Raw genomic sequence first — 11140 nt, 5'->3', positions numbered from 1 at the left:
GCACAGGGCCTGGAATGTAATAACCACTGAATACATGTAAGTATCTATTATTATATTATTTTTTATTTCTATTATTGTACATTCCTATGACTTTTATAGCATTCCTAGAGGTCATTTGGAGGAAATGTCGATCTTTATTCTAGCAAAGTAGATGAAGTTCACAAAACTGTTGTCCTTTTATAAAAACCTACTCTGGTAAGAAAGTTGTTTTTTTTTTTGTTTGTTTGTTTATTTTTCTCAGCTTCTCAGAACTCCGGAGAAGGACATTCACCAAATCCAGTCCTTCTGAAACCTGGGCAACTCTCCTTCGTCTGTCAACCAGTTGTGATGTCTTAGGCTGCTCATAAACCGGTTATGTTCACCTGAAAGAACAAAATGAAGCCCTAAGTGGCAAATGAAGTTGTTGATTTCAAAAGGCATTTCCTAGCTGCTGGCTTACCTCGGGGATGTGGGGTTAGGACAGTGTGGGACAGGGCAGGGAGAAGTGACCTGAAAATTCCTGGGTTCTAGAAGCACTCACCTGTCCTTTTCGGATGCAGGTACCACAGTAGACGTCACAGAGTCCGCTGACGACTTGGCTGAGGCAAAGCACGGCTTCGACCACGCCGATCCCTAGGAGGATGGAGAACAAGACCACGTTCCACAGCACGATATGCTCAGGCTCTTGGCAAGTGGCCCAGGTGGGCCGGTTGAATAAGTAGTTGTCCCTGCCAGGACAGAGGAGAAAATGAGCTTGGCTTTGAGAGACAGTAAAGGGAGGAAGCTGCTATTTACAAGCATGTGAGAGGCACTGGTTTAATACAGGAGATTACAAAGCTTCGGGGCCCTCATTGCTCTCATTTCACAAAGACAGCAGCTTTATCTTTGCTCACTGGTGGGAAGGCTGAACACCCCCTTTCCCTCCAGCAGCACAGTATCTCAGCAAGACGTAGATGCAGACACAGCCACACAGGAGAGCAAATGACAAGGTGGGAAATCCTGGGCTACAAGATTTTAACAGCTGCAAGAAGAGTCTCAGAGGCAGTGGGAGTGGTCAGCAGCTTGGGCATGAATGTCTCACAGACCCAGGACCTAACTCCAGCTTCCTCGCAAAAAAGTTCTTCAAAAGTTTCCTAAATGTTTCTGTTTAGCAGATTCATTACGCGCAAATGGGGTTAAAATGGACCAAGGCCCTGGCTGGGTAGCTCAGTTGGATACATTGTCATCCGTCCAGGGGTGGGGAATGTCCAGCCCATGGGCCATATGAGGCCCTTCAAGTCAATACCATGTAACATAGCACGCCTCACCAAATTAGCCGGACCAAATAGAGCAGGCTAGTTTTTAAGTTGATTATTTTGTATGGCCCTCAAATGATGTTATAAATATCCAAATGGCCCTTGGAGAAAAAGGTTCCTCACCCTTCATTGCCAGTTGGGTCCCTGGTCAAGGCACAACAAGAATCAACCAATGAATGCATAAATCAGTGGAACAACAAATCTCTCTCTCTCTCTCTCTCTCTCTCTCTCTCTCTCTCTCTCTCTCCCTTCCTCCCTCCCTCCCTCTCTCAGTCTCTCTCCCTCTCCCTCTTTCCCTTCCTCTCTTTCTCTAAAATATCAATTTAAAAAATGGCATCAATATCATAGAATGGTTGAAAGGATTAGATAAGGCATATTGCCTGCCATGCAGTAGGCAATATATTTTAGTTATATCATAATTATTACCATAGAAAGGGGAATCCTAGAGGTCTGGAGTAGCTGGAGAAGACTTCCTAGGGGAAGCTGGAGTCACCTGGCCTTGAAGGAGACAGCAGCAGAGAGGAGAGCAGTGAATTGTAAAAAGAAATAGCATGTGAGCAAAAACTGTAAGGGAAATTTGGACTCAGAGTGTTGGATAAACAGAAAATGGAATAGGTTTGCAGGCCATAGTTCATAGAGCTGTATATTGTTTGACATTTCTGCCTCTATTTCTACCTTCACCCATATTCATATCCATATCTATTGAGTTACCAGTGAGACGGCAAGTTCCTGAAATGTAAAGATTTCTTGGCCTTATCAGCATATTTACATTTTACAAAAACCCCTTTGGCTGATTTATGGCAAAAGGACTGAAGGGCACCCTGGCTGGTTTGGCTCAGCGGTTACAGCATCGGCCCATGGACCTGAGAGACCTGGGTTCGGTTCCTGCAAAGGGCACGTACCTCGGTTGCAGTGTGTCCCCGGCCCGGTTGGGGTCATGCGGGTGGCAACCAGGTGACATGTCTCTCTCATGTCAATGTTTCTTTCTCTCTCTTCCTCCCTCTCTCCCTCCCGCTCTATCTGAAGATAAATGCAAAAATGTCCTCAGGTGAGGATAAAAAAAAAAGGATTGAAGGGCGAAATGGAACTGGGATACTGCGGTTTCCTAAACCTGGCCAGGGGCTTCCCAGCTGTAACCTGAAAAAACCAGCCCCCATAGAGGGAGGGTAAGGAGAGGCTGAAGAAAAAGGCAGACCACTCCAAGTGGTAGGTGGCAGGTTTAATCAGCAAGGGGATTTAGTTACGATACTTGGATGGCCCCAAGATGAGTAGTTCTCCACACCCACCTGCCAGCATCTTAAAAGTTTTTATAGAGAGGCCCTAACTGGATTCAGTCACGCATACTGTCCAGATAGTCTCAACATCACATTGCTCTCCCCAGGCTGTAACCTTGGAACAGCTTCTGGGAGTGGGGAAGGCAAGTAGATACTCATTTCAAGGGCAGGGGAGGGGCTGAGGAGCCTCCAATTGCCCAGGTCCAGCTTGAGTGTCAACTGGCAGTTACATCTTTGATGACCCCCCACCCCAACAGGTGCTGGTTGGACGGCTGTTGTAGGAGTGGAGGTTGATGGTATTGGAGATGGGGAACAGGGTGATAACAGACTAGGTGAAAAGCAATGTATGTTCAAGATTTATTATCAAGGTAGAATTGACAAGATTTGGTAATGAATTGAACAGGGGAGGTGAGAAGGGAGAAGAATCAAAGGTAACTCAGCTTTTAGGTTTACTAGGATGGGGATGACTGACAGAAGATTTGTGGCCATGGAGTTTTGGACTTATTAATATTGAAATACTGTGAGACATTCAAGAGGAACTTTCAATTAGATATTTGGGTCAAGAATTCAAAGATTTAGGCTCGAGATAGACATTTGGGATTGTTGACGGGATAGATGGATACTTCTGAAAGCCATGGGACAGGGGAGATCTGCAGGGAGAGAACCGGAAATGGGAAGAGAAGTGGGGTCTTTCTCAATCAACTGGTGTTGGGTTTCGTTCTGTATTCCTTTAGAAAAACAGGTATGCATCATCATCTTAGGGTCCAGACATTCAGGATATTCGTGAAACCCTGAATTTGGTAATTATCTTTCCAGGTTGATTGTGAACTCCTTGCCAATAGGCAAATTTTCTTATCCTTTCTTTATACTCTCTTCTCTTACCACAGTGCCTAGGAAATATTAAGCAAGCCCTCAGCAAATACTCAGTTGAGTTTAATAATTGGGGCTAATGAAGTCAGGTAATATATTGAATACCATGGGTGGGCTGCTTAATTCACAGGCACTTCTTGCCTTGGCCAATCACCTCCTAGAAATTATTGCTTTGGGAGCAGGTGAGGAGAGAGGAACAAGACACTGGGTACAAATGAATACCTGGCCCCATCACTGGATGGTCAATACTGAGAGCACATACTCTTTGTGGTCATCAGCTATATCGTCATTAGATGTTGGACACTGACCCACGACCATGAATGCTACTCACTCCAGGCTGTCATTCCTGAAAGGGTAGGTGTAGTTTCCACTGCCTGTGTCACAGAAGGGACCACTGAGCAAACCCAGAGAAGAAATGACCACACAGTACACAGCTCCCATAGTGCCCTGTATGGCCAGAAGCACAGGGAACAGCATCTGCAATGGAACAGAGTCAGAAATTTAGAGCAGCAATGGGAAGGAGAGGGGTGGGAAGCCAGCTTTTAAAGATGCATCCCCTGAGTTTCCTGGCAATTGAAGAGGGTCCACATGTTTTCTTGCAGATGCCGGACCAGGTAGATGTCTTTGTTCTACTTCCCAAATGTACAAAAAATGGATGCTAGAGCTGAGATGCCCTCTGTCCATTCATCTACCCCAGTTACAATTCTAAAGAATGAAATAATCTGCTACAAAGTTGTGGGTGGGAAATGTGACTTAGTCTCCACTGCCTCCCCCACGCCTTGTGCCTACACACTGCCTGGCACAGAAAGTATGTGTGTTGTCAGTGCCCTCGACCGCCCTCCTCGTGGACATCAGTAACTGACCTCTGCACTCTTCCCCAGTCCTGGAAGAGGCCTCACCCAGGAGTGACTGATCAATGGGCGTTGGCGCTCTAAGTGAAAGCTATTTGCCATCCGGATGTTTGGTGTTCAGTAAATGTGTGTTGTATGGTTGGCTGAGTGAATGAATGCTTGTTTTTCTGATGCCTGAGTCAGTGACCAACTGAGGGGTTATACTGTGTACAAACTCCATTAGTTTGTGTCGACTGGGTGGGTGGGCGAAGCAAGTGTCACGGAAAGGTGACCTGGAATATTAGTGCATGAATGAGTTGGGGCAAAGCTGACGGACTTGTTTGCTTCAAAGCGTGAGCTTTTATTCCTGACATGTCCGTGGTGTGTCCCTCTCACCACAGGGAGTGAGGCAGGGGGACAGCTGGAGCTGAATGGAATGACTCAGGGAGCTCCTTGGAGATGGTCCTCGGGCAACGTGGGACTGAGGTCTCCGTGAGGGTCTGATTGGAAAGCTACCAGGGTGGGACAGGGAACTTGTGGAGCAGAAAAGAGAAGTGAGATGGTGTGTGAACTAGGAATGTAATAGCAGCGAAAGCTTGCTGTGCTCAGGGACGGGACCAGGAACAATAACTACGGAAGGATGAACTTGTGAGAGTGGCTGCTTTTTGTTCTTCACGGGGCACGTTACGAGAATTCCTGCGAAGTGTTCTTGGGAGTACAGTCTTCAATGTCCCTTCTTGCATGAATCCCCGTCTACGATGTGTTACCCCACTGACTACCAGGGAAATAGGAAAGCCAAGGGACACGAGGGTCCTAGACCTCCCCACAGACAGACAGACAGAAAGATAGATAGAAGCACAAACAGCCAAACCCAGCAGACTGGTCTACCAGAGCTTTGTGTCCACTGAAGACTCTCCTCACACCCTCTCCAGGCGCTTTTCCCCTGAGATCTGTGTTGGCCTGAGCCCTGCATGATACCACTGTGTTCAAAAGGAGCATCGGTCAATAGTTTATTCTTCAAAGGAGTCAATGCACAGGCCTAGGAAATAAGCCCTTTGGGGGTGGGGTGGGTAGGAGGTCGCACGTTCTGCAGACTCCACAGAACTTACCCCACACCTGTGAGCACAGCAGCCCTCTCCACCGCCTCTCAACAGCGTTATTGCCGGCACCATAACCTGTGGCAAATAAATAAAAACAAGAACTCTTGCAATGAAGGGAATGTTACCTTTTTGGAACAAGGTGTTGATGATGTCTCTAGCTTCTAAAAATGTCTAATGATTCCTCACAGCCTGTAGAAGACAACGCAGGCCCTGAACTTCGCGTACACCAGCCCCTCCTGCTCGCTCCTCCACCGTTCGGCCCTCCTGACGCACCTGTTCAAGGCCTCCCAGGGTAGACCCAGGACTTTCCTGCCTCTGGGCCTTGAATGTGCCTTCCACCCTTTGCCATCAGGTGAACTCCTCCTCACCCTCAAAGGGTCAGTTCAGATGTTATCTCCTGTGTAGGCTGAACAGATGGCTCTCTTCCAACCCCAAAGATACATTCACTTCCTAACCCTGGGACCTGTGAATATTACCATATATGACTAATGATGCAGTTAAATTGGGGTCTTAATAAGAGTTTATCCTGGGTGGACTCTAAATCCGATCATTGCAGAGGGAGTTTTGAGAGACCAGTGCCCAGAGGAGAGGGCAGAGGCAGACACCGAGTGATGCAGCCACGAGTCAAGCAATGCCAGCAGCCCAGAAGCTGGCAAAGGCAGGGAATGGGTTTTCCCCTGGAGCACAGAGTGTGGGCTCTGCCAACACATTTAGTTAGAACTCTGGCCTTAAGAATTGTGAGAGAAACAATGGACATGGACAACAAAGCTGGGGACAGGGCAGGGAGGTAGGGGGAGGGGGAATCACTGGGGGAAAAAGGAGAAACATCTGGTAACAAAAATTAATTAATAATAATAATAAAAAAAAAAGAATTGTGAGAGAGCCCTGGCCGGTTTGGCTCGGTAGTTAGAGCATTGGCCTGCGGTCCAGAGAGACCCTCTTTCGGTTCCCACTAAGGGCGCGTACCTCGGTTGCAGTTTGTCCCCAGTCCTGGTTGGGTCGTGTGGGTGGCAACCACTCAATGTGTCCCTTTCACGTCGATGTTTCTCTCTCTCCCTCTCCCTCCCACTCTATGTGAACAAAATACCAAAAAGTGTCCTGTGAGAGAATAAATTTCTGATGCTTTAAGCCACCAAGTTTGTGGTAACTGATTATAGCAGCCATGAGACACCACATGCCCTCTTGGTAGTTTTCAGTGACCCCCGCCAGCTGAAGGGAATGGTTCCTTCCTTCCCACCACTCTGTCCTGTTGCACTGGGCACCTGCAACCTCTTCCCTCTGGGCTCGGAGCTCGGGGGTCAGCAGCTCTCACCCTAGTGCCTGACCAGAACCAGACCCAGTGACACGGTGGTAAAATTTGTGATGACATTTCCCTGCTTCTTCCGGCCGTGTCGGGTAGGAGAAAGGGTGCTGGCATGATAGGACCATGAGCCAGAAATAGGAAATAAATACATGATGGATGAACTTAACTTTATGGAAAAAATCATCTCATCCTGAGAAAGGGTTGGTTATGTGTTTGCTGATGCAAACATCTGAGAGATCCCCAGTCCCCTGTCCTCATCAAGGTGACTAAGACACGCGCTGGGGAAATATGATTGGTATGTGGTTGATGCTAAAGATGATAGTCTGAGGCTGGGTGTGTGTGTGTGTGGGGGGGGAATGAGGGTGCAAATCACATGACTTTTGAGGCTCTGCAGGTAATTCTAAGTAAAAAGTGTGTCCTGGTATAATAATAAATTAGGGAGTGGTGGGGACTGTGGAGAACTGGAGGGCACATGCCCCTCCCCCGAGTATCCAAGACACTGTGAAACAAAACACAGACACTGCACCGAAGTCCCAGCTGGTGTGCACATTTCGTGCAGCTTGATGAGAGCTGGGGTAGTCACATGGCATCTAGGAAGGGAGAACCACAGGATTGGGCAGTGTGTCCACTGAGCTGGAGAAGAGTGTGCTGAGTTGCCTGATGATCAGCTCTCTCTTCATAGTGGAAGTGGGTGTATCCGACTCCATAACACCAGATGGTTTGACCTCCCCTGGCTCCTATTGTCTTACAGCTGACATTGAATGAGCACTAGCCATGAGCCAGACTTGGGACAGGGTGCTCCATACGTGATCTCGTACATTGCTCACCGAAACTGTAGGAGATGCTATTATTGCTATCCCCATTTTACAGAGACTTCACAGAGATGCAGTGCAGTGCCTAAGATCTCACGGCTCAAATACACCCTCTTCTCTCCAACCCCACGGACACTGCCTTAGTTTGCCCTAGAGCCGGGCACATGGAAGACATAGAGTAGACCCTAACGACTGACTGAACAAAAATGAAGAAAAAGGAAGGAAAGATGAGAAAGAGGGACTGGCTCTCTGTTTTTTACTTTATGGAGATTCATGGACTGGTTCTGTCCTGTTTGTTATTCCAATTTCACTGAGATTATACAAATGTAACCATTTTTCCAGGAGACCTGGAGGTTTTGTTGGAAAGCAGAGTAAGGGTTGGACAAGCCAGCTGGTATTAAGCGGTGCTATGGAGACAGATGTCAGGTCCCTGACTGAGCCGGGCTCCCTCTGTTTTCCTCCTGATCAGAGAATGTTTTTCTTTTGTGCTACTCTCTTCAAATAAATGTTCTGAGATTCTGTTATTAGGAAACCTGGGCCTCAAGCTGCTTGGTTCCTTTCAATAGTCACTATATTTGCTCACTTATATTTTAGGAGAAGTTGGGTGGTGATGTTCCTATACATTCTACAGTTGAAGAGAGTGAGTTAAGGAATTTGCTTGGTGGTGGAGCTGAGAAACGCAAATTGTCTTGAAGAAATAAACAGCAAAGGTAAAAGACAGGAGACAGGCACTGGGTGGATCCACAGAGAAGGTGAAGAAGCTGTTAATCTGAGCCAGGAAAGAGGAGAGATTGCATTTTACTGGTTGCCAGGGATGTGGAAGCACTCTGTATACATGATCTCATTTAGTGTCTCCACCTTCTTGTGAGATGATGCGATTTTCCTTCCACTGCAACTCAGGAGTTCACACAGCAGGTCAGGGCAGACTTATACTCTGAGCAGGGTCTGTTAGACTCCTAGGTCTGTGTTGCCCCTTAGGAAGGGCTCTGAGGTAAGAAACAGACAACCTTGGTCCAGGTATTGCTGGTTTGGTTGTTCTCTTGTGCAGGAAGGCCCAGCCTCTGTCACAGATGGGAGGAGTGAGTGGTCAATGGATGCAACTTGAGACATCCCCACATCTAATACTGTGTGGAGAGAAGAAGCAAGAAGGGAGGTGGTCACCTTTCTCTGAGGCTTCTTTATGCCCCATGCATACATCCATTTATTGAGCACCTACTCAATACTTGGCACTGGGGTCTCACATAATCAAACGATCATTCAAAAGGGTCTACTATGAGAAGAAGAACCAAATGAAAACAAAGAAGGAAAGAAAGGAAAACACTCAATGTCTACCTCAAGGGGTAACAAACTACAACTGATGGGCTAAATCCAGCAAGTTGCCTGTTTTATAAATAAAGTTTTATTGGAATATAGCCACACCCATTTGCCTATGTATTGTCTATGGCAGCTTTTATCCCATGATGACAGAGCTGAGTAGCTGCAACAAGAGACCACATTGCTTGCAAAACTGGAAATATTTACCATCTGTCTTTTTACAGAAGAAGTTTGCTAATCCCATAACTTTGCCTAGGGAAGTTTTTTTTTTTAAATCCTCACCCGAGGACATTTTTGCATTTTTTGTTCAGACAGAGCGGGAGGGAGAGAGAGGAAGAGAAACATCGATGTGAAGGGACACATCGAGTGGTTGCCACCCGCACGACCAACCAGGGCCGGGGACAAACTGCAACCGAGGTACGTGCCCTTAGCAGGAACTGAACCCGGGTCTCTCTGTACCGCAGGCCGATGCTCTAACCGCTGAGCCAAACCGGCCAGGGCACCTAGGGAAGTCTTGAGAGGAGTGACACAATTTATATTTCAAGATGGCCATCTTGAAACCTGATGAACTTGACAAATACTCAATTATTGTGCTTTTTATAAAGTGTATCTTTCATGCAATTAATAGCTCTAGTCTCAGCCTGCACTTTGTTAGGTAGGCACCTAGAAGGCATAGCTTAATGAGACTTGGACTCTGTTCTGGAGGAGCCCACAGCCTAATGGGGGAAGTAAGGATGGAAAAAGATGCTTGTATATGTTGTGTCAGCACAATATGGAAACTGTGTATATATCATGTGTTATGGGTACAGAGGAGCAGCCAGCCATGCTCTGGGGACCCTGGGGGTGGTGGCTGCAAGATGAGATGATTGCTCTGTGACTTGCAGGGTGTTTAGGGCACCCTGCACCTGGAGGAGGTAAGCTTGCTAAGTCTCATTCTTACCAAGAGTCCAGCTCCAAGAAAGCCGTGGAAAAACCAGACCAGGTCTGTGATCTTGGCAGGCTCCAGCACCTGCCCATTGGGGAAATACAGCAGGAGGTTGGCAATGATGGCTGCGGTGGCCAAGGGCAAGAGCAGCATGCCCGTGTACCTGGAGCCGGTCTCAGAGCACATGGTGACTCTTCCCTGCAAGAGAGAGAAAGCAGGCAGGAAGCTGCCGTTCCAGCCTCTGCGGAATCTGGAGAGAGTGCCCCACAAAGAGCACCAGGAGCAAGGTGCCACGCCCACCTTCCCACCTTCCCCTGCGGAATCTGGAGAGAGTGCCCCACAAAGAGCACCGGGAGCAAGGTGCCACGCCCACCTTCCCACCTTCCCCTGCGGAATCTGGAGAGAGTGCCCCACAAAGAGCTCCAGGAGCAAGGTGCCACGCCCACCTTCCCACCTTCCCCTGCGGAATCTGGAGAGAGTGCCCCACAAAGAGCACCAGGAGCAAGGTGCCACGCCCACCTTCCCACCTGGGAAGCCATGTCACTCTCTGAACCTTAGTTTCCTCTATAAAGCAGAAAAAATATCCACCTCTAGATGGTGGTGTATGGACAAAAAGTAGTGAAATCCATGTGGAAGCAGCTGGCTCATAGTACACGTCCCATCGGCTTGCTTTAAAGGACTGGAGAGACTGGAATAATGTAGAAAATTGCTGGTATCCCGTTCTGGTTCTTTCATCCACTCCCAGAGGAACTCCCCCAGTGAACTAGGTCCTTGGTCGAAACCCTGGCTTTACCACGTAGCAGCTGTGTGATTTTGGGCAAGTTATTTAACCTGTCTCACCTCAATGTCCTCATCTGTAAAATGGGGCTGACAATAGCTCTCCCCTTGTGGGATCAGCGAGAGGATGAAAATGAGATGATATATTCCAAATGTTCTCATACAACGCTCTCAATGTACGGTAGCAGGAGAGTAAGCATCAGGGGGATTGGAATCATCTTGCCCTCTTGTTTTATTAATGTGGAAAACGTGTTTTCTCACTTTCTTTGTCAATTAAATTTACTGAGCCTGGAGGTTTCAGAGAAGCCAGGGTGGAGGCATATAGAGAGACAGAAAGGTCTTGCAACCTGTTTTCCCTGCACACGCTGCTCCCAAGCATACATGGGATTAAAGCCAGTAATTTGCTGGCTGGGTGAAGGCTGCAAGAGAAGCCTCTGGAATGTGCCTGCGACCCCCAGGGAGGTGTTCCAGTTTCGAGTTAGGTGGCGCTCTCCTCACACCTCTTTGTGCCATTCTCGACTCAGATTCATGCCAAGACTGTTGACTGGCTCTTGAATAGCAGCTCATTCACTACCCTGCTCCCCAGACATGGAGGCCTGGGGCCCTGACTGGCCCTTCCCATAGTGGGGGTGGGGAAACCTGTAGTCATTTGCACGGCCAG

The 11140-nt window shown here is 47.9% G+C and overlaps 1 protein-coding gene across 1 annotated transcript; it reads right to left on the bottom strand.

Annotated features, from left to right (window-relative positions):
* Window positions 1-341: 341 nt before the first annotated feature.
* LOC118627503 (transmembrane 4 L6 family member 1-like) lies at window positions 342-10018 on the bottom strand. The gene is made up of 5 exons (XM_036257681.1): window positions 9718-10018; window positions 5358-5423; window positions 3750-3895; window positions 521-707; window positions 342-362 (listed from the first exon to the last, which is right to left on the bottom strand). The coding sequence occupies exons 1-5, from the start codon at window positions 9886-9888 to the stop codon at window positions 342-344; spliced, it is 591 nt and encodes a 196-aa protein (XP_036113574.1). The 5' UTR covers window positions 9889-10018.
* Window positions 10019-11140: the final 1122 nt, after the last annotated feature.

This window comes from Molossus molossus, unplaced genomic scaffold (assembly GCF_014108415.1).
Source record: "Molossus molossus isolate mMolMol1 unplaced genomic scaffold, mMolMol1.p scaffold_m16_p_13, whole genome shotgun sequence".
NCBI lineage: Eukaryota > Metazoa > Chordata > Mammalia > Chiroptera > Molossidae > Molossus > Molossus molossus.
Note: the sequence above shows the minus strand (reverse complement) of the source record. Positions and strands in the feature narration are given on the sequence as shown.

Bases quoted from the DNA above. Each gene is read 5' to 3' on its own strand.
- LOC118627503 (XM_036257681.1), bottom strand. From the start codon at position 9,888: ATGTGCTCTGAGACCGGCTCCAGGTACACGGGCATGCTGCTCTTGCCC. The intron at 708-3,749 runs GTGAGTAGCATT...CTGTCCTGGCAG, and splicing joins TTCAGGAATGACAGCCTGGA to GGACAACTACTTATTCAACC. The intron at 363-520 runs GTGAGTGCTTCT...TTGTTCTTTCAG, and splicing joins CCTGCATCCGAAAAGGACAG to GTGAACATAACCGGTTTATG.